Genomic DNA, 21,158 nt, shown 5'->3' with positions numbered 1-21,158 from the left:
ATTTCATTCCCCTCTCCTCCTCAGCTTTTTTGTGATACTTTTATTGTATTAAAGGGTAGCTCAACTGATTAAATAATAAGGGTGCTTTTTGAAAGAAATGTGTTTAAAGGAAACATTTTGCTGCATTACACTCTTCAAAATGAAGTCACAAGAAGGTAATATGGTGGCTGTGGCCATGTCAGACTTTTCCTTCATGTTAGTTGTATGTATCCTGGACTTGAACACCAATTTATGAAGGAATGATAAATGTTTTTATTAAAACCTGTGGCTTGAGAGAAGTTAATATGGTGCCTTTTCCTTTCACCAGTTTCAGCTGACTTCATACCTTTTTAAGCATGTTGCATCTCATCTTGAAAATGGAGAATTCACAAAAATGATACCTTTTTTTGGTGAAATGATAAACAGTAGAATTCTGATTGTATGTGATTTGTACACTGCATTTTGATTCTGTGGATCAAATCTTACTAAAGCAGTGTCTCTTCATATTGATATTTGCCCTTGTGCATACAGATAAGTGAGTCTTCTATAGTAAACATTGTTTTGGAAAGAATTTCACACATTTTGAGTGCTCTATGCAGTTGCACACACAGAATTTAACAGTTTGGGGGAGTGATAATCAAAATTTAAATGGCTCTAATTATCTATCTTAGGATTAATGTCAAATGGACTTTCTCTGTCCTTAGAAATTGGAGATCTTGTTCAAGTTGAAAATGTCATTCTGATATGTGATCTCTAGGTTTTGGCCACTGTAGTTGAAACTGTAGACATGATGCTCCACTCTGTCCTGCCCATTCAAGGCATGTGACCTCACTGTTATATAGTAGCATTTTGCACTTTACACATTTTTATAAAATGATTAAACAAGCTTTGGAGGCAAGGCAGTGGAACTTCAGCCCCTAGATGAGCTTAGGCCTTGTTTTGCCTAAGATTTAAAATTAAATTGAGCTCACTAGCTTGATCTAATATCTTCTAAAACACTAGTCAAGAAAAGGCAGCTTAACATGCTAAAGTTAAGACACATCAGTTGGACCATTATTCTGAGTAGAACAAGAAACTCAGAACTATTTTCTTATAAAAAGTGAGGAATTCTACTGCACTACACAAACTCAGTGCTCTGAAGGTTGTCACTGAAATTACATAGTTTGCTGAATGCCTGATTAATTGCAAACTATGAAACGTAGAAAAGGGGATGTAGCTTTTCTAAGTCAGTATGATCTATACTAAGGAAAAATTGATAAACCACCATTAATAGGAAAAATGCACAGTAAAACATGCTTTCTCAGTTACAACATCTCTTTCAGATTCTGATAAACTTCAAAACAGGCAGTCCAGATGCTACAGATCCAGTTCTCCAAAGAACAAGGCAGAAGCTGGGCATTTTTTCAGTTCACTTGTATAACTTAAAAGCTCTTAAGGGTTCCTGTGAAGAACTGGTCTGTAAACTCAGCAGAGGCAAGGAGAAGATAGTTTTCCCCGCCTCCCCAAGACTTCAGAACTTCTGAGGTTATGTAATCTATCATTTAAATCAGATGACTGCAGGATAGCTAAAATGACATTTTTTAAAAAGGGCTCCAGAGGTGCTCCTGCCACTATCAAGCCACTAAACTCAATTTCAGTACAAAGCAAATAGGTTGAAACGATAGTAAGGAACAGAATTATCCGACACATAGATGAACATGATTTGTTGGCAGAAGAGTCAGTGTGGTGTTTGAGTCATGATTTCCCTTTACAATCTGTTAATCACCACAAAGAATGTAATAAACATGGACATGGATGATCTAGCACAATGGTTCTCAATCTTCCAAGCCTACTGTACCCCATTCAGTCAGATTTGTTTTTACTCCCAAATTTCACCTCATTTAAAAACTACTTGCTTACCAAATCAGACATAAATACATTTCATAGCACACTATTACTGAAAAATAGTTGACTTTTTCATTTTGTCTGTATGAAATTTTAGTTTGTACTGACTTCGTTAGTGCTTTTTATGTAGCCTGTTGTAAAACTAGGCAAGTATCTAGATTAGGTGATACACCACCTGGAAAACCTCATGTTTCATGTACTCGGGGTTGAGAACCACTGATCTAGTGGATACAGTGTAGTGGGACATTCAGAAAGCCTTTGAGATGGTCCCTGACCAAAAGTTCTTTAGCCAAGTAAGCAATCATGGGATAAGAAGGGTGTGCTCATGGATCAGTAAACAACAGCAAACAAAGGGTAGGAGTAAATGGTCAATTTTCATAATGGAGAGTAGTGACCACTCACCCTACCCAGCCCCAACTACTGGGCCCTGTGGAATTCAACATACTCACCAATGAGCTGGAAAACATTGAGGTGACAAAATTACTCAAGACCAAAGCAGCCTGAAAAAATACAAAGGGATCTCACAAAACAGTGATTATGCAACAACGTGGCTGGTGAAATTCAACGTTAAGTAATGCACATTGGAAAATATAATCCCAACTATACATACAGAATAATGGGATCTAAATGCCCTTATAGAAAGCAAGAAAGCTCTGCCAGTGTTAAGCTCAGGTGCTGTTTGTTTGACTAGCTGATACAGTATACTAAAGACAAGATGCATAGATTTGTAAACAGCCTCAAGCCTCTTTCCTCAGCTGGGCTCACACCTGACCTTACATGCTTGGTGTTAAGTACTCATTATTAATTGACTTTTGAGATGCTGCCTTTAGGAACTGAGGTCTAGGACTAAAAACAAATTTAAAAGAAATCTGCAAGCTTTAAAAGTAGCCCTGTCCTTTCAATACAAGTTGGTAATGCAAAAAAAAATCATCATCATCCCTGGAAGAAGTTTAAACTTTTTTTACACTGACATCTTTATTATTATTCAATGAACAGAAATAAATTCACCATTAACATAGTTAGTGTCCTTTAAATTTTATCAAACTTCATAAAACATACAAAAATATTTCTCTGAATGCATAGATCTGCTCAGTTACCAGCACTATATTTTTACAGTTAATATAGTTCTTTAGCAAAGGTTGTGTTGCATATCAAGTTAATGGTTAGTTGTCATGAATTAGAGAAAATAAAGCTTATTAAAATAGAATCACTTCTATTAGTTGCTGGACAATTCTGTTACATTCTTTATGTAAACATGACAATGTCCTACACACATTAAACCATAGGATGGGCAAAACTAGCTGTGAATACTCTTAATTTTGATCTACATAACTACTGTTTTTTCCAAACATTCACTTTGAAATAACCCTGACACTACAGTGGCAAGTATGTAGGCCAAATCCCCACCACAGGGAGTATCAGGTTGGACTAAGTACTGATGGGGCCTTCAGTTGAGTAGGAGTTGAATCAGGCCTCATGAGCTAGTCCAGCCACTGTATGGACAGAACAGGGGAGAGTACTGTCAGACTGAATTAGAAGGCAGAAGGATTAGACCGCAGATGCATATCACTGGAGGCTTTCATTGGTGGAGTGTTAGAATAGGGAAAGGACCTAGAATGCAGTAATGTATTTTGAGCCAGTTAAGCAAAAGCTCAGTGATCAAAAGGAAAGTGCTAGTAACTTTAACTCATCTTTATGTTTTGGATTTTATCTATGTTGCATTTGCCACATTCTATTATTGTCTAGTCAAATTCAAAAATGTATACATATAAACTAATATGTGCCATCTGTTGTATGGTGTGTGACAACACGTTAGTCAAAAAGAGCATTAGTTACTGCAAGGAGAAGCTATCCCCTATGCAGTGTATTACACTAAATCATTTCCAATATTATACGCTGCAATCCACATAAAAAAATCCCTATGGTTTATCACATTCTTCTTAGTAGTGCAAGAAGAAGCTATTTAAATGCAGCTGCTCTAATATAGCTTAATAAAGAAACAGAGTTGGAGATGGAATCAATATTAGATCTCTTATAAATTAGGTTACATTTTTAATTGAAAGTCACTCTGGTAGGAGATGTTTATTTAAGTCTAAGAAAGGCCAGCTTTCCTACGCAATCTGGAATTGCCATTTCTAGTTTTTCTGCACATCCACCTAGCCCTCATCAGAGTCAGGGTAGCCAAGTGTTTTCAGAACTGCTAGAGATTAGTACTCCCAGCAACAAAAGTAAACCCAGTCTCCTTGGGAGAAAAAACAACTTGAAAATATAGTATTTGATCGCAAATGTGATATATGTTTTAAATTTACACTGCCCAGGCTAAGTCTATAGACTTGCTCTAAGAGCTTAAGTAACTTAGATTCAGGTTTTTAACATAGTGCTATAAAGCATCCAGCAACATTAAGCTATTGGATTACTCAATTGGCTGAAGCTTTTGACACGCTTTACGTGACACCAGCTCATGCAATGTAATGCAACAGTTGTGGGACGAATGTGTCATACAGAATCAGTTTAAAAACAGCTCCAGGTGCATATGTTAATTGCTTCTGATGGTGCCTCTATTTCCATTCACATGTTCCCTTAATTGGGTTTGGCTAAGCAAGAGCAGACTCTCTCCTCTGGAGTTGATACTTCTCAACAACAAATATTTTCTAGTATTGTGCTCCTACTGCACAGGCTGCTGAATTTAACCCAGCTTCCCTGAACTGTGAGTATCAATGAGACTAGTTCCTAGAAGAGATTTTTTTAAAAAGCAGTAAAGCACTATTTGAATCATAGGGTGTAATTAATGCTTGCCAAGTGGACAAGTATATAGGTTTTTAAAAGAAATTGATACCCACAAAAATATTTAAATTACAGTCAAACATGGCAGTTTCCTTTTAAACACAACCACATATGTAACTTTCATTTGCTTTGACGATCTAATACATTTGTTCAACAGTGCAGCTAAGGTTTACTTTTTAAAAAATCAATATTTTAAAAACAAAATATTAAAATTTATCCCATTTTGTTCAGTTGGGTCACATATTAGTTTGGGGAAGAGAAATAAAGGTATTTACTAAACATCAATGGCAATTTGACATCTGGGAACCTGATTTTAGCAAGCTGTCCCTGTGTGGTTGTTACAATGGGTGAGTTCTGTGGACCATTTTGAGCAGGTTTCAGAGTAGCAGCCATGTTAGTCTGTATTCGCAAAAAGAAAAGGAGGACTTGTGGCATCTTAGAGACTAACCAATTTATTTGAGCCTAAGCTTTCGTGAGCTACAGCCCACTTTATCGGATGCATCACGAAAGCTTAGGCTCAAATAAATTGATTAGTCTCTAAGGTGCCACAAGTCCTCCTTTTCATTTTGAGCAGTAATATCACTGCTCTAAAAGACATCATGGCATGCTACTTCACACTTAGGGCAGTTGTAAGAGACTCAGTGAGCCGGGTACTGTGTACAGTAATCAGATGGCTAAACTCCACTCCCAAACATGGATTTGAGACTCTTCATAGATTGAGGAAGGAGAAAGCAATAGAAAACCAAATTCTTGAAGACTCACTCTCTCTAATACAAACCTTTACATCTTCATCAGTTCACTTAAAAGTTTTGGTGACAGCAGAGACTGCACCCACAGGAGTCTGAGAAATAAGGGCAGTATTTACATTTTCAGGGGGCAACAAGCCATAGAAGCCCAAATTTATAATTTATGCAAAAAAGATACAGCTATTAACTCTGCCTGATTGATTTTTCCAGAAGTCTTTACTTTTCATGCCAACAGTTGACCAGCTGTCTTCTTATGCCAGATACAACCAATAAACTTTATTGATTTGTATCTGAAGCATGTCAGCTTAATAGACAAATGAGGTACCCTTCATCTGAATACAATATTAAGTTAAAAAAAAGCAAAGGGGATAGTAAATATCAAAGATATACTATTATTAGTTAAAATATTAACCCTAACAATAACTTAAGGTTTCACACACAATTAATCCACTGCTTCAGAAGACAGCAGCATATAATTCTCACATCCTAGAAAGTTCAGTAAGTCAGCTTTGATGCTTTACTGTTGTAGCAAGACCTCTCCGTCAGTGTTGATGCAGCATTTCTAAAAGGAGAGTTGTCACTTTTCATTAGAACCAGCTCCAGTTCTTGAAAATCTTGAAGTCTTGCAACATCTTTGTCCTTAAATGGATGAAAACAAAAAAAGCAAATGTCTACAAATGTATTTACCATTAATGTGTATAAACAAGGTCAAGCCTGTGAAAGCAAGCATTAACCAATTGCCAGGTACAACATGGGTGGGCAAACTACGGCCCGTGGGCCGGATCCGGCCCCTCAGGGCTTTGGGGGGGGGGGGAAGCTCTGCCAGGAACAGGTTACCACGGCCAATGGGAGCTTTGGGGGAGGTACCCTCAGACGAGGGAAACATGCAGAGCCCTCTGCGCGCCCCCTCACCCCACCAAGGGGCCACGCAGGTGCCAGCCGCTTCCCGGAGTGGTACAGCGTGGGGCCAGGGCAGGCAGGCAGGGAGCCTTCCCTGGCCCTGGTGCATGCCGCTGCCCCCTGAAGCCACTCTAGGTAAGCAGTACCAGGCTGGAGCCTGAACCCCTCCTGCACCCCAACCCCCTGCCCTGAGCCCCCTCCTGCACTCCACACCCCTCCTGCACCCTAACCCCCTTCCCTGAGCCCCCTCATACACCGCACACCCCTCCTCTGCCCCAACCCCTTGCCCCTTCCTGCACACTGCACCCCAACCCCCTGCCCCGGCCCTGCAAGCAATTTCCCCACCCAGATGTGGCCCTCAGGCCAAAAAGTTTGCCCACCCCGAGGTACAAGTACTATTTTTTCTAGTTAACAGATGTGTCATTATTTGTTTTGCTCCATGATGGAATCTCTCAATACCGTTAAGATGACTTTTCCATTCTTCAAGTACCCACTGTTTGTACTTACTGAATTAAGCAGTAAAAGGATCTGACCGGAACATTGCTAAGGTCAGTGCATGTGTCAGATTAACTGAAAGTCATGCAGACAAGGCCAGTTGATTTCAGACACAGCCCCACGAGAGCTGTGTTGTCTGAACACAAAGGAATGTTTACATTGCTGATGGGGTACCCTTATACATGATTTGCAACAAAAGCTGAGGTAGGGTATTCTCCCCACTCTCCCTCCCCTCCCCCCCCCCCACGCACACAAAGATACTTCCATTTCCACATACTAATGACATGCTTAAGAGAGAAACATGCACATTGTGCTTTCTGTCTTATGTTTCAAATACCTGGCAACTATAGGTGCCTGTGATTTCTCCTGCTTTGAGAGTTTATTGTCCACTTTGATAAAAGAAATACTTTTTTACTAGATCATGATGAAACTGCATTATTTCCCTCCTATGAAATATTTCTTTGGGCCTGAATACTTAAAAAAAAATTATGTGGTCGTCAGTTCGTGAACAGAGTGCAATTCTTTGGAGTCTAAAGTCAGTAGCTGATCTTTGTACTCCAAAGTCCAAGGTAACAGAGAAATAAAATGAATAATATCCAATTAGCAATTAAATATGGAAGTTCCTCTTACCTTTCTTACCAACGTATTTGGTAACTTCCTAATCTTCTCCACTTGCTCTTGATTAACACCCAGTTCACAGCAACTGACTTTGAGTAGATCCTGATAGGTCAGTTCTTGTCTGTCTAATTCAATCTCAATGAAGTCATTTTCCCTAAGGTTCTGAATTCTTACCTTAAGCACCAGTTCTAGTAAAAATAAAAAAATAATAATTATGGTGTGGGAAGAGGTCTGATATAATCTTGACTGAAACTGAGGGAGAATTTACATTTTATTATTTGAATTCAGATTTTGTTGGCATAACACCAGAGTCACTCTTACAAGGATTTAAACCTGAGATACCCATAGAAAGTCCAGTAACACATATCCACAATGAAGGAAACAACCCAAAACTGCAGAGGAAACCTTAAAATGATATGGGCTTATTTAAAAGAAAATTATACAATATTCTAAAGCCTCTATCAGAATGGATTCCTCTTTCTTCTCCCCTGTGAATTTAGTGCTCATGATAGCACAGATACTACTGTATACTCCTAGGGGAATTCTGCACCACTGCATGTGCACTGAATTCATGTCCCCCCCAGATTTCTTTGCTTTCCAGCAGAAAAATGACTTTTGACAGGGAAGCTGCAAGAGCAGTCACACACCACTCCCTAGCAGAGCAGGTACATAGTTTCAAGCAGCTGGCAGAGAGGTAAATCACCGCAGGGCTGGGAACACCCCAGCCAGTGGCTCCTACCCTGAGCCCAGGATCAGCTGCTAGTCGTGGCTGAGCTGGAGGCAGGAAAGGACAGGACTTCCAGTTCCCGTGCAAGAAGTGTCTGGGGCTGTGTCAGAACCACCCCCAGAAACCTCCCCCAGCTCAGCATCCTCCTGCCCTCATCGCGCCTCAACTGTGGGGGAAAGGGTCACTGTATGGGGAGCTGCTCCCCCATCCACCGAACTCCCATGCATCTGGACTTCCCATACCCAGACACCCCTGCCAAGCCTCACCAGGTATATCCAGAACTCCCCTTGCCCTCCATACCCGAACCCTACCACACTGAACCTCAACCCCTGCATCTGGAGCCCTCCTGCACCCAGACCTCCTGCCAGCCAGTAGCCTGTGCTCCCCACTGCCATGCTGAAGCCTCTGTATTTATTTATTGACAAATAAAACTTGCAGAATTTTAAAATGTCCACAGAATTTTTAATTTTTTGGTGAGTGCCCTCAGGACTAACTACTGTAATGGGGGCCAGATATGTACCATGGTCTCTGGAAGCCTTCCACACAGATCAGATACAGCAAAGACAAGTGTGGTGCAAACTTATTAACACTCAACTCTAAGCTGGAGGGACCACCTCAGGAGGCAAGAAAGTAGTTGAGAATTGATAGTCTAGTCAGTCTTTGCCCTTTCATCAAGGGGGAAAATAGTGCTAGTTTTGTGATATGGACACCTGTCCATCAGCCAGACAAAGTAATGTTGCAAAGCCCACAAAGATTAAACTGAAGGATTAACAGAAAAATTTTCAGAGGTTCCAATCTCAAACTGTTTCTCACACCCGTGTGACTGCATGGAACCTCACTGACATCTGGGGCTTGCAGCATGGAGTCGCCTGCAGGCTCAGGGGCTCAAGCTGGATCTGACTCAGCAACTCAAGTGAAGAAAATCTGCATCTCTCTTTATCTGAGCCCTCTTAGCTACCAGAAATGCTGAATCAGTTTGCACATGCTCTATGAGATGGCAATGTTAGGAGTTTGTGGTATATTTGTGTCTACAGTGAGCAGCGGGGCCTGATAAAGAGGTGGTGGCGGGAGACAGGACAAAATGACTGGTTTGGAATACAATTTCTATTTTGGGGGTTCTAACAATTCAGTTATGGCTGAAATGGGAATTAAAACAGATTTTTCTGATTAAACACAAACAGCAGCACAGCTTCATAATAATGTTACAATGATATATCAGATCTTCCACTTGTGAGAGCAAACAGGATGCATGTAATTATCCACATTCTGGTCAGTTACACTAGAGTAAATTGCGAATAACTCCACTGACTTTAAGAAAGGTTTTCTGGATTCACATCAGTGTAACAGAGCAGACCCAGTATGACTAATGAAGGGTTTGGTTTCAACAGCAATGAAAATCATTTGAAAACAGTATTAGGAGATGTAAAGAAACCTCAGAAAAAGAAGCTAAGTTTGTTACTAAGGGCTTGTCTACACACAAAATAATCTGGAATAAAGCAGGGTGTGAATTTGAAGTGGATTAACTCTTATTCCAGCTATTCCAGAATAACTCCCTCTATAGACAAGCCCTAAATTACAAGTTGTATTGGTTTACAAGAGAGTTATTACACCTTGTATCATATTTGGCAAAGTTTGTGATTTTTATATTGTTTGGGTTTTAGACTGGAATCTCTCCAGAAGTGGAAAAGCAGATGTAATTGTCTGTAACACATTTATAGTACTGTATAAATAACACAACAATTATTCTAGTTAGCAGAATGGGGAGAGCATTTGAAATAGAGCGGGACTAGATCGCTCTCTCTGCCACCATACTGTCCCTTTGACATTTCCGGCAACATTTCTACCTCTCCTCCTAGAGGATGGAAAGAGAGATCAAGAGCAACATGAAACACACCCTCACTTCAGTTCCCAACTAGAGATGCAAACATGGATCAGCAATGTCGTAGCAAGATGCACGATCTTGGAAAATTACACTTTGTTACCTTGCATATTATATGGAAAAGTTCCAGTGAAGAAAAGTGGCTGAAATGTTGGTGCAGCCCCAGTAGGAGAGCCATTCTGTTGCTGAGATGCAGGCTGTTTAGATGCTACTGGAGAAAAGAGGCCTCTATTATGAGACATAGATGGCTGACAAATGGGGCCATTCTGGACTCTAGGTTTTGGATATTCTGGCACCACGATGGGTGCTGATGAGGTGGGCTGGCCTTCCTTAGAGTGTACCACAGGAAAACAATCTTCGCTGTGTGACGACATGGATGTGCATATGCTTTCGACCTGAGTTGCTGATGAGCAAGGACTAGTTTCACACAGAGAAACAAAAGAGACGGAAGTGCTTTCATTCTGGGATGCTGTTGAGATGGCTGGAATGCTGTTGCTTTCTTTAGTGTAAACATAAGGGAAGGGTGGATTGGCCAAATAGTTCGCAACAATTGGCAAGTTTAAGTCTTCCACTTCTTGAAATTCATTTTCCTCCACTTCAGGGTGGGGAAGAGAGAGAGAGAAAAACTTGTTATTTAAATATTACCATCTTCCCCAATTTAAATTTAAAATTAGAGTTTTCCTACTGTGTCTCACAAAATTATATCATCTTGCAAAAATCACAAGAATTGCACCAATGTAGCTTGAGCCTATGTGCACTTGGAAACATGGCAAAATGTTGGCAGTGTGAAATGAAAGAAAAGAATAAAAATCAAGAGGGAAGAAATTTTTATACAAACTGAGTGGGAAGCCAAAAAAAGCCCAAAGAAAAATAATTAAACCATCAAAAGCAGATACAAGCGATGCCTTTAAATACAGCAATGCCTGTTCACCATCTCTGAAAGGATCAGATTGAGAAGTAGTTTCTTCGCTAAATCTTAGTTTTGATATGATTTTTTTTAAAGACATTATTTAAAATAATTGGTTTTCATAGATGCCAGCAAAGGAAGTGGAACATTTTTCTCAGTTAGCAGGTGTTCAACATAGGGTACAATCCTGCAGTCCTCACATTCGCTGACCTATTGCAACAAATTTGGCTTGAATAAGAACTGCAGGCGTAGGCCCATTAACAATAAGAACGCCAAGGCAGCCCAAACAAGATGCTCTCAGTTTTCCTGGGGATGCACAACTAAATTTCTTTAGGAGGGTGAAAGTGACACATATCCTATACCTGGTAAATGAGGCCCAGGTTTTATGGGTATTTAGATACCTAACTTCCTTTGAAATCAATGGGAGCTAGACACCTAAATTCCTTTAAAAAGCTGGGCATGAATTATTAGTGACCAGACAAACGTATCAGGCAGGAATTATGTGGGAGCTCATTTCCCTTCGACAAGTCAGCCTAAACTTTCAAAAGTCAGAACCCAAGTCATGTTGTCCTGCTGTGCGTGTGTGTAATAGATACAGATTTTTGCCCAGACAAAGGAAAAACCAGTTTTCAAAGATTATACCAATCACACAAATGACTGTGAAAATAGTAATGGCAGCCTGTACTTAGCTGCACATGCATTTACACAGCAATTATGCAGCTATTACACACACTGTGGATTGTCAGTTACCAACCTGAATTTAAAAGAGGCCTATTCCCCATAGAAATATTATTAACATATACACGCATTCCCACTGAAAGTTACAAAAGGTGAAATTTCTATGGTACAGAAACACTGGACTCAATCAGACATATCTGCACTATTTCTAAGAGTGTCACATATCTAATTTTGGGCTTGCTTCTCTGCATGTGTGTGGCATAAGCTTTTTAAATATACCAACGTGTTTTGTCCTGTGTATGGAGAAGGTTAAGTTTTACTGCCAGGAAGTCATAACACAGCTATGACATTTTGGGAAGCCATCACTCCTAAAACGTAGCAGTTGCTTCTGTATACAATGGCCTTGTAAGACTTTTGGTTCAGCTTGACCAGGTCTATTTGTGCTTATACAGAAAAGCCTTTGGCTTGAGGCTTGATTCAACTCCATTTAAGTCAATGGAAACACTTCAATGAGAGTTGGAAAAGCAGTTTCATTCTGAGTTCTGTAACTAAAAGAGGTCTCAAAGGGCTTATTTACACAGGGAAATTTACTGATAAAGTTATACCGGTATAATTATATTCTATAGTGCACACACTCTTTATTCCCGAATAGGAGTACCTTTTTCCAGTTTAGCTTATGTCGCTTTCACTACAGTGGTATAATTATTGTAGTAAAGACAATATAGACAAGCCTTAAGAAAGCACTTTCCTAGCAAGAGGAGTTTTTGAACTGCAGTTGGCAATCATCAGTTTATAGTATCATACTAAAAAAAGTAAAATAGGTTTATCTACTAGTGAAATAATAACCACACTAAACAAATTTGAAAATCATATGAGGAAATACATCAGCAGTCACCTTTAAACCTGAATGTGTCATGCAAATCAAACAGCATACACCCTCTTACTCTCTGTCTCCTCTCTATAGCAAGGTCCATATCGACCTGCTCTGTCTCAGGCTTTGCTTGACATAAAATATTCTTCCACTTATATTTATACTGATTTCCGAGGGAGCATGACTGAGGCCAAAGTAACTTGCCCAGAGTGAATCAGTATCAGAACCAGGAGTAAAATTCGGGAGTCCTGATTCCAACAATTTCTTACAACATATTAGAATACATTTATAAATATCTGCAAGGCACTAGGTACATGCACGTGGAAGATCAAAAGACGTTAACATATTTACCTACATGGGGTATAATCTTTTAAACTCATATACATAGATAAGGGATTACCAATTATAGAAAGGCACACTCCATCTAAAAAAAATTTTTAAAACAAGTAACTGAATTGGAAGAGCAAAACTTTTTGGAAAGTGAGTAAAAAAGTAAACTCATAAAATTCACTGCCACAAAATTCATCTAACACAAGTTCCATCTTGGCACAAAACATGTTCACAGCAAAGATATAAACCCTAGAAAAACCTGCAATCCTTCCTTGCATGAATTATGCCACTGAAGTCAATGAAACTACTTGTATGAATAAGCATTACTGGTGTGACTTAAGGACAAGACTGGACCCTCTCTTTATAATAGAAATGCTGTCAGTCTATTGAACTAAGGAAAAACCACTAAATACTAAGACCAACTATTTTAGAATAAATGTCAAAATATGTAAATTGTACCTCCCATAATCTTCCTGATTTCTTTCTTTGACGTTAACTGGGCTGCCAGTTCTCCTTTAGCTGTGAGAATCCCCTTATCAGCACCAGCATCAATCAGGCAAGAGACCACTTCAGCATGGTTCCGTTTGCATGCCCAGTGCAAACAAGTCCTGTGTGTAAAGAAAATATATTGGTGACTTTGTAGTTCCAATGAACTATACCCCGACCACAAAATCCAGAGTTCTAAACCATTATGTGCCAACAATAATAATAATCCATTGGCCTCAGGTTGCATGTAGAATAAGGGTGACTTGGGAGACACCAGAATCGCTTCCACGTTCAAACTGAACATGATTCAATTGTAAATTCCTTGGGGCAGGGACTTCCTTTACCTCGATCAGCCAGTGTGCACTGAGTACATTGTCAGTGCTAAACAAACAAAAATAACACTGCTTCATGCTATTAATAAAATAGTGTTGGTAGTCCCTGTATTTGAGCAATGTTAACTGTTATATAATATAGTGCAATAAAAATTAAAGCAGACAATAGACTTAGTAGACCCCTGTAAAGACTTGGACTAAAAATTCAGAAACGAGGGCCTAAAGTTAGACCTTCTAAGTCCGCATTTAGTCATATAAACGAGCAGTCCAATTTTATATATTCATAGATCTTTAGGACCATAAGGGCCTATAGATCTCCAAGTCTGACCTTCACAGGCCACTCAATTTCAACCAGGTACTGAGTCCAAAATGTGTTTGATTAAAGCAAATCTTCCAGAAAGGCATCCATACTTGAAGACATCACTAGACGGAGAATCTACCACGGCCTTTGGTAGTTTGTTTCAGTAATAAAGCAGCTGCACTGTTAAAAATTTGTACTTCAGCTCCCAACTATTGAGTCTTCTTATGCCATTCTCCACTAAAAACTGTCCGTTTTTTTCAGTACTACAGTGCATCAAGCCACTCTTGATAAAGTCAATGGGAGATGCAGGGTGCTCAACACTTTTGAAAAATCCAGCTACTGACTTAAGACACCTAAATAAGAACTCTGGAACCCCCATTTTAGGGTTATACTTTTGAAAATTTTGACCCAGGGCTTTATCATGGTTCAGTAACATGAGATAACTCAGTTTGGTCCCATCTACACAGATAAATCCAAGCCCTGATACTACAAATCAGAGTGCTACCACGTTAACGCAATCACACTGAATAAAGCGTGGTGCCAACCTTACAGGCTACATGCATTCATACTTTTGTTAATAATAATACTTAGCCTTATATAGCATTTCTCATGGCTTGGTCTCAAAGCATTTTACAAAGGAGATCAATATAATTATCCCATTTTACAGATGGGGAAACCAAGGCACAGAGCGCCGACCTTAGGTTCCCAAGATCACCCAGCGGGCCAGTGGCCGAGCTAGGAACAGAATCCAAGTCTCCTTCGTTCCAGTCCAGTGCGCTATCCACAGGCCCCGCTTGCCTCCCTTACACAGAGCTGAGCCTTTCATCCCGAGAATGCCAAGGCACCGTACAAACGTTAGCATGAGTCATGCAGCCACTTCTCGGGCGGGAGAGCAGGGCGGGTCAGAGAGACTTAGAAAAAGGGCACCAGCGCAAACCCCTCCGCTGATACCAACAGGGATGGGGGCCGGCTCGCCGGCCATCCACACGCCCACCCCTCGGGCTGCCAGTCCCTGCTCTCACACAGCCCTGCCTCAGGCAGCGCTACGCAGCCCCAGCCCTCCCAGCAGAGGCCCGCACACAGCTCCTTGGCAGGGGGTGACCGACTGAGCTGTCCCAGCCAGTGAGGGGAGGGGCACAAGTGGTTATAGCAGCCAGGGGAGGGAAGGGGTGCAGGAGATTATAACAGCCAGGGGGGTGGAGGGGGGAAGGGGTGCAGGAGGTTACAGCAGCCGGGGGGGGGGACCTGCAGGTGGTTATAACAGGCGGGGGGAGGGGGTGCAGGAGATTATAACAGCCGAGAAGGGGTGCAGGAGATTATAGCAGCCGGGGGGGGGGGGGCCGCAGGAGGTTATAGCAGCAGGGGGGGCGCGGGTGGTTATAGCAGCCAGGGGGGGGAGGGGCGCGGGTGGTTATAGCAGCCGGGGGGGGGGTACAGAAGATTATAACAGCCGGGGGGGAGGGCGCAGGAGGTTATAACAGCCGAGGGGGGGTGCAGGAGGTTATAACAGCCGGGGGGGGGGGCCCCCGCAGGAGGTTATAGCAGCCGGGGGGGGAGGGGCGCGGGTGGTTATAGCAGCCGGGGGGGTGCGGGAGATTATAACAGCCGGGGGGGGTCCGCAGGAGGTTATAGCAGCCGGGGGGGGAGGGGCGCGGGTGGTTATAGCAGCCGGGGGGGTGCAGGAGATTATAACAGCCGGGGGGGGCACGCAGGAGGTTATAACAGCTGGGGGGGGGCACGCAGGAGGTTATAGCAGCCGGGGGGGGAGGGGCGCGGGTGGTTATAGCAGCCGGGGGGGGGGAGGGGCGCGGGTGGTTATAGCAGCGGGGGGGGGGGAGGGGCGCGGGTGGTTATAGCAGCCGGGGGGGGGAGGGGCGCGGGTGGTTATAGCAGCCGGGGGGGGGAGGGGCGCGGGTGGTTATAGCAGCCGGGGGGGGGAGGGGCGCGGGTGGTTATAGCAGCCGGGGGGGTGCGGGAGATTATAACAGCCGGGGGGGGCCCGCAGGAGATTATAGCAGCCGGGGGGGGGCGCGGGTGGTTATAGCAGCCGTGGGGGGGGGCGCGGGTGGTTATAGCAGCCGTGGGGGGGGGCGCGGGTGGTTATAGCAGCCGGGGGGGGAGGGCGCAGGTGGTTATAGCAGCCGAGGGGGGGCGCAGGAGGTTATAGCAGCCGGGGGGGGAGGGCGCAGGTGGTTATAGCAGCCGGGGGAGGGCGCAGGTGGTTATAGCAGCCGAGGGGGGGCCCGCAGGAGGTTATAACAGCCGGGGGGGGGCCCGCAGGAGATTATAACAGCGGGGGGGGCGCGGGTGGTTATAGCAGCCGTGGGGGGGGGCGCGGGTGGTTATAGCAGCCGGGGGGGGAGGGCGCGGGTGGTTATAGCAGCCGAGGGGGGGGCGCGGGTGGTTATAGCAGCCGAGGGGGGGGCGCGGGTGGTTATAGCAGCCGGGGGGGGGCGCGGGTGGTTATAGCAGCCGGGGGGGGGGCGCGGGTGGTTATAGCAGCCGGGGGGGGAGGGCGCGGGTGGTTATAGCAGCCGAGGGGGGGCGCAGGAGGTTATAGCAGCCGGGGGGGGCCGCAGGAGGTTATAGCAGCCGGGGGGGGGCGCGCAGGAGGTTATAGCAGCCGTGGGGGGGGGGGCGCGGGTGGTTATAGCAGCCGGGGGGGGAGGGCGCGGGTGGTTATAGCAGCCGGGGGGGAGGGCGCAGGTGGTTATAGCAGCCGAGGGGGGGGGCGCGGGTGGTTATAGCAGCCGGGGGGGGGGGGGGGCGGGTGGTTATAGCAGCCGGGGGGGGAGGGGTGCGGGTGGTTATAGCAGCCGAGGGGGGGGGCGCGGGTGGTTATAGCAGCCGGGGGGGGGCGCGGGTGGTTATAGCAGCCGAGGGGGGGGGCGCGGGTGGTTATAGCAGCCGAGGGGGGGGGCGCGGGTGGTTATAGCAGCCGGGGGGGGAGGGCGCGGGTGGTTATAGCAGCCGGGGGGGTGCAGGAGATTATAACAGCCGAGGGGGGGGGCGCAGGAGGTTATAGCAGCCGGGGGGGGGCCGCAGGAGGTTATAACAGCCGGGGGGGGGAGGGCGCGGGTGGTTATAGCAGCCGGGGGGGGAGGCCGCAGGAGGTTATAGCAGCCGAGGGGGGCCGCAGGAGGTTATAGCAGCCGGGGGGGGAGGGCGCAGAAGGTCATGGCAGCCGGGCGGGGGGGCACTTACCAGCCGTTGATCTCATTTGGGGAGTTGACGTCCGCCCCGCTCCGCAGCAGGCGCCGCACCTCCTCCAGGTCCCCCAGAGCGGCCGCTTCCCGCAGCCGCTCCTGCAGCTCCCGCTCCTCCAGGGGGCCGCTCATCGCTCTCCCGCTGGGGACCAGGGCCCCCCCGGCCTGGCCGCCTCCGCCCGGGCCCAGGGCCCTTCCCGCCCCCGGGAGCGGACTGCCCGTCCGGAGCTCGCCTCGCAGGGGCCCTATTCCCAGTGACACCCCGCGCCTCGCCCTTTCGTTCCTAGCCCGTCACAGGGCCTTGGGCCGCCAGGGCTGCCTTGGGCCTGGCTGTGGGGAGGGACACGGTGATCGCCAGCCGCCCCCACTCCCGGGCTGGTGCGGAGGCTCAGTCAGCCCTGGGGAGGGCATCGTGATCAGTCGGCAGTTTGCAGCTCCCACCCTTTGTCTGGGTTGCCAACCCCAAGCAAGCGTTCAGAAGCCGGCTCCCCAGCCCCCAAAACAAAATCAGGAGCTGGGCTTAAAATCATGAGATTTAAATAATAATAATCATAGAGTACCAGGGTTGGAAGGGACCTCAGGAGGTCATCCAGTCCAACCCTCTGCTCAAAGCGGCATCAATCCCCCATTTTTGCCCCAGATCCTAAAAGGCCCCCTCAAGGATTTGAACTCACAACCCTGGGTTTAGCAGAGTAATGCTCAAACCATGGAGCTGTCTCTCCCTCAAGTTAATTAATAATAATAAAGCTTTAGGCTTTTTTTATTCACCTTCTGATTATCTCAATGTCAAGTGACTTTTCCAAGGCCACACAACAAGTCAGTCCAGAAACAGAACCCTGGTCACCTACACCTGTACTCCTTGCAGTGAACTTCATTGCCATATGTATCTGTTAAGTCTTGCTCACAGGCTTGTGCATTAAAATTTGACTTTCACATTGGCCCAGTGATTCAATTCCACAGTTCCAACACTTTGTCAGACCCTTTCAGACAGCTGAGTGGATGGCCCTCAATGTTTCTGACATCATTTGATACTACATGTACACAATATGAAGTTTAAAATTTAAGGCAATAGTGGCAATAAATGTTAATTCCTAACATCAAATACTTTCTGGGGTGCTCTGAAAACACAAGAAATCTGAACATATACGGCCTGGAAAATCCATAAAGATGAGGGCAGAATTACTGCTCCATCCAAAAGGAAAAAAGGACAGAAGGTCCTATTCTAAAAGGTCTCCCTCTGTGTTACTCCCATTGACATCAAGGGGGATTCTGTGTGCGGAAGGCTTGCATGAGTGGGCCCCGAATAATCAACAGCTTTATTAGTAAAAATATATTGTGACACTAGGGGTCGCAGTAGAACAACAATAAGAGTTTCAGAACCCAGTTTTGCACTTGTGTACTGCAATACTCTGTCATATGCCTTTAATGCAAAAAACAAACAAAACCCAACAGCCTCAACATTTTCACAGAGCAGATTTCAAAGCACTTCTCAGTAAAGAGCATATTATGCAACGTTTTAAAAATGGGTGAAATTGAGGCACAGAGCAGTTCCCTGGCTGCCCAAGTTCAGAATTCTTTTTCATTCTACTCAAGGTTTTATACCACACCCCTCACATCATTCGTGGTATCTGAGCACTTCAGGTCAGCGGGTCACTCAGCAAGACAGTTTCCCAGCTGGGACTAAAGCCTAGACTCTCAATGGTATTTAGGTGCCTAACTCCAAATGATTTCAATTGGTGTTAGGTGCCTGTAATAGTCCTTTGAGAATCTGGTTCTTATGCCCAAATTACTATGTCTATACTTAAATGCTACGCGGGTTCACCACCCCATAATTACACAGTGTTCTTTAGAGTGGTGAGACTGGTTCTCTCATGAAAGTCTATGTAAGAGAGGATTAGCTGAGGGTTTATTTGCCTCCAGCCTGCCACCGCTAGCCTTCCCTCTTTTCCCCATGTACTCTGGATTTTCTGACTTATCTAATACCCCTAAACACTGGAACTAACAAAATGTATGCCAGAAAAACCAGACCAAATCACATGCTCCCCCAGCTCCCCTACCCCTATATTACATTCATTTTTAGCCCAAGCCTGTCAAGTGCTGAGCTCATCCACGATCTGGTTCTCCACTGGTTTCTGCAGGGTGAATGTAAAATTCTACCATTGCTGGGAGTGGAGAGGTCTGGTCTGAGAGCATTTGGCACAGGAATAAATGGTAATACAACGTAGCAGAGAATCAGGCTCTGTGTAAAGTTCTGTACACCCTGCACTCCCCTGGAAACTTTTGGGACTTGAGGGTATGTAACATACTTGCACCGTGTGCCTTGTGTCCCACTCCAATGGCTAGTCTGCACAAAGGATAGAAGCCTACTGCAGTTACACGCTAATGGTGATATTCCTTTGGTTCAAGTGGTAGAGATCTGTGCTATGAATCATAAGGTTCTGGTTCCAAGTCCCGACAACACATGCAAGTGGCGCAGCAGAAAAAGACCAGCAACTGCAGCCTCCAGCTCGGCTCCTCCTGGCACCTGTGCACAACCTAAACAGGAGTTGCAGCGGCTGCTGGCCCAGCACCTGAGTCCCTGGGTTCTCTGCAGCATCCAGAGCTGGAGACAGAGAACCCCTAGAAAGCATGGGGGTGGGGGGAAGGGACTTGCCCCCAGAGGTTCAAGTCAAGCTTGGAGACATCTGAGGTCTGGTCCATATTTTTTAAATATAATGTTGGCAACTCCATTAATAAAACAGAATACAGCTCTTCTATATAACCTTGGGAGCAACATTCAGGCCCTGATCCTGCAAACACTTAACAACGTGCTTAACTTTATGCATGTGAGTAGTTGCATTGACATCAGTAGGACTACTCACTTACTTAAACAGACGGGTAAGTATTTGCAGGATCAGGGCCTTAGTTTTTGCCTTTTCTGGTCTGAGATCAAGGCTCCTGTGATTTGTTGTTGGATTGTTTATTACTTTCACATCTTCTGTGAACTACTTAATGTAACTCAAACTATGTATCAATTGTTTTAAAAATGAAGCAGCCTCACTGAATCATTTTCTGTTCCTTGTATAAGCCTTTTTGGAAAACCATGACCTATTGTTTTGAAAATAGCATTTGAAGTCTTTTCCCTTCCCCCTTTTCACATCTCAATTCTAATTCCCCAACACCCTTAATCAAATCCTCAGTAGTTTAGAATTGTTGTTAAATGTCTTTCTGAGGATTATAATTGTTTTATTTCTGATTACACAGGGAACGTATATATCGCTGTATAATCGCATTTGAAACATATAATCCCCCCAACCCACCCAAAATGATGTTTATAACAATTTGAACATGCCCCAGGCTTGGTTAAGGCGATTAGAAATATGATTTAGGTAAAGCCAGGGACCTTAAAATTTATACTTTTAAAAAACATTTTTAAAGCTCTTATGGCTTTAAGGCTGGGGGGATGAAGGGTCTGGTGGGGAGAAGAGGGGAGGAGCTAAAAATCAATGCCCAGATTAAAACATGCATTTAACCTGATTGGTGCTGACAAGTTTGAATGTTTGTAGAAACTTGAGTGTTTGAATAAAGAGGGGTCAGAGGAAGATGGGGTACTTCCCTGTCCCCATCACTCCTGTGGTTTTCCCAGAAATCTCTCTGCAGGAAAATCTAAACTCTGTTGGGGAGTTCGGTTAAAACTCTAATGAGTGACAGAGACAGAGTCAATGTAAGCAGCAAAGATTTACACATGTGCTTAACTTTGCAGCCTAAATATGGATGTTACTGCCTATCTTTAGGCAGCAAAGTTTGAAAATTGTCGCTATATCCTCGTTGCACCCCATTTTGCCCATTCCTAAAAGCAGTAAAAAGGAGGCATGTTTCGGTTGTACCCTCTTCCCACTGTTTCTGGGTCACTTTTCTTAGATCATTAGCTCAGCGGGGCTGGAGCTGTGTCTATCTTTGTGTTTTGTACAGCACCTCATGCAATGGGCCTTTGATCCTGATTGGCACCTGTGGCTGCTACCTTAATGTAAGTATTAAACAATCATAATAATACCT

The 21,158-nt window shown here is 44.4% G+C and overlaps 2 protein-coding genes across 9 annotated transcripts in view; one reads left to right on the top strand and one right to left on the bottom strand.

Moving 5' to 3' along the window:
- LUC7L3 (LUC7 like 3 pre-mRNA splicing factor) overlaps positions 1 to 5,047 on the top strand; it is a 47,500-nt gene extending 42,453 nt beyond the window's left edge. For all 6 annotated transcript variants that reach the window (XM_073311349.2, XM_073311350.2, XM_073311351.2 and 3 more), the window contains one exon: positions 1 to 5,047. This exon is cut by the window's left edge. The gene's annotated coding sequence lies outside the window, so the exon portion shown is untranslated.
- The window catches only part of LOC140897993 (ankyrin repeat domain-containing protein 40), a 27,129-nt gene extending 9,724 nt beyond the window's left edge, over positions 1 to 17,405 (bottom strand). For 2 of the 3 annotated variants that reach the window (XR_012154900.2, XR_012154901.2), the window contains exons 1-5: positions 17,122 to 17,405; positions 13,258 to 13,406; positions 10,116 to 10,607; positions 7,419 to 7,594; positions 5,834 to 6,032 (exon numbers count right to left, since the gene is read on the bottom strand). Coding sequence is in view for 1 of the 3 variants with exons in the window: in XM_073311360.2 (XP_073167461.1) it covers positions 5,889 to 6,032; positions 7,419 to 7,594; positions 10,116 to 10,607; positions 13,258 to 13,406; positions 17,122 to 17,255 (1,095 nt within the window). In the remaining 2 variants the exon portion in view is untranslated. Of the gene's footprint in view, positions 1 to 2,812; positions 6,033 to 7,418; positions 7,595 to 10,115; positions 10,608 to 13,257; positions 13,407 to 17,121 lie in introns of those variants that run through there. The other variant, XM_073311360.2, reaches the window with a different exon arrangement.
- Positions 17,406 to 21,158: the final 3,753 nt, after the last annotated feature.

Source organism: Lepidochelys kempii, chromosome 14 (genome assembly GCF_965140285.1).
Source record: "Lepidochelys kempii isolate rLepKem1 chromosome 14, rLepKem1.hap1, whole genome shotgun sequence".
NCBI classification, from domain to species: Eukaryota; Metazoa; Chordata; order Testudines; family Cheloniidae; genus Lepidochelys; species Lepidochelys kempii.
The sequence above is the reverse complement of the archived record's forward strand: the minus strand, read 5'-3'. Positions and strand labels throughout refer to the sequence as shown.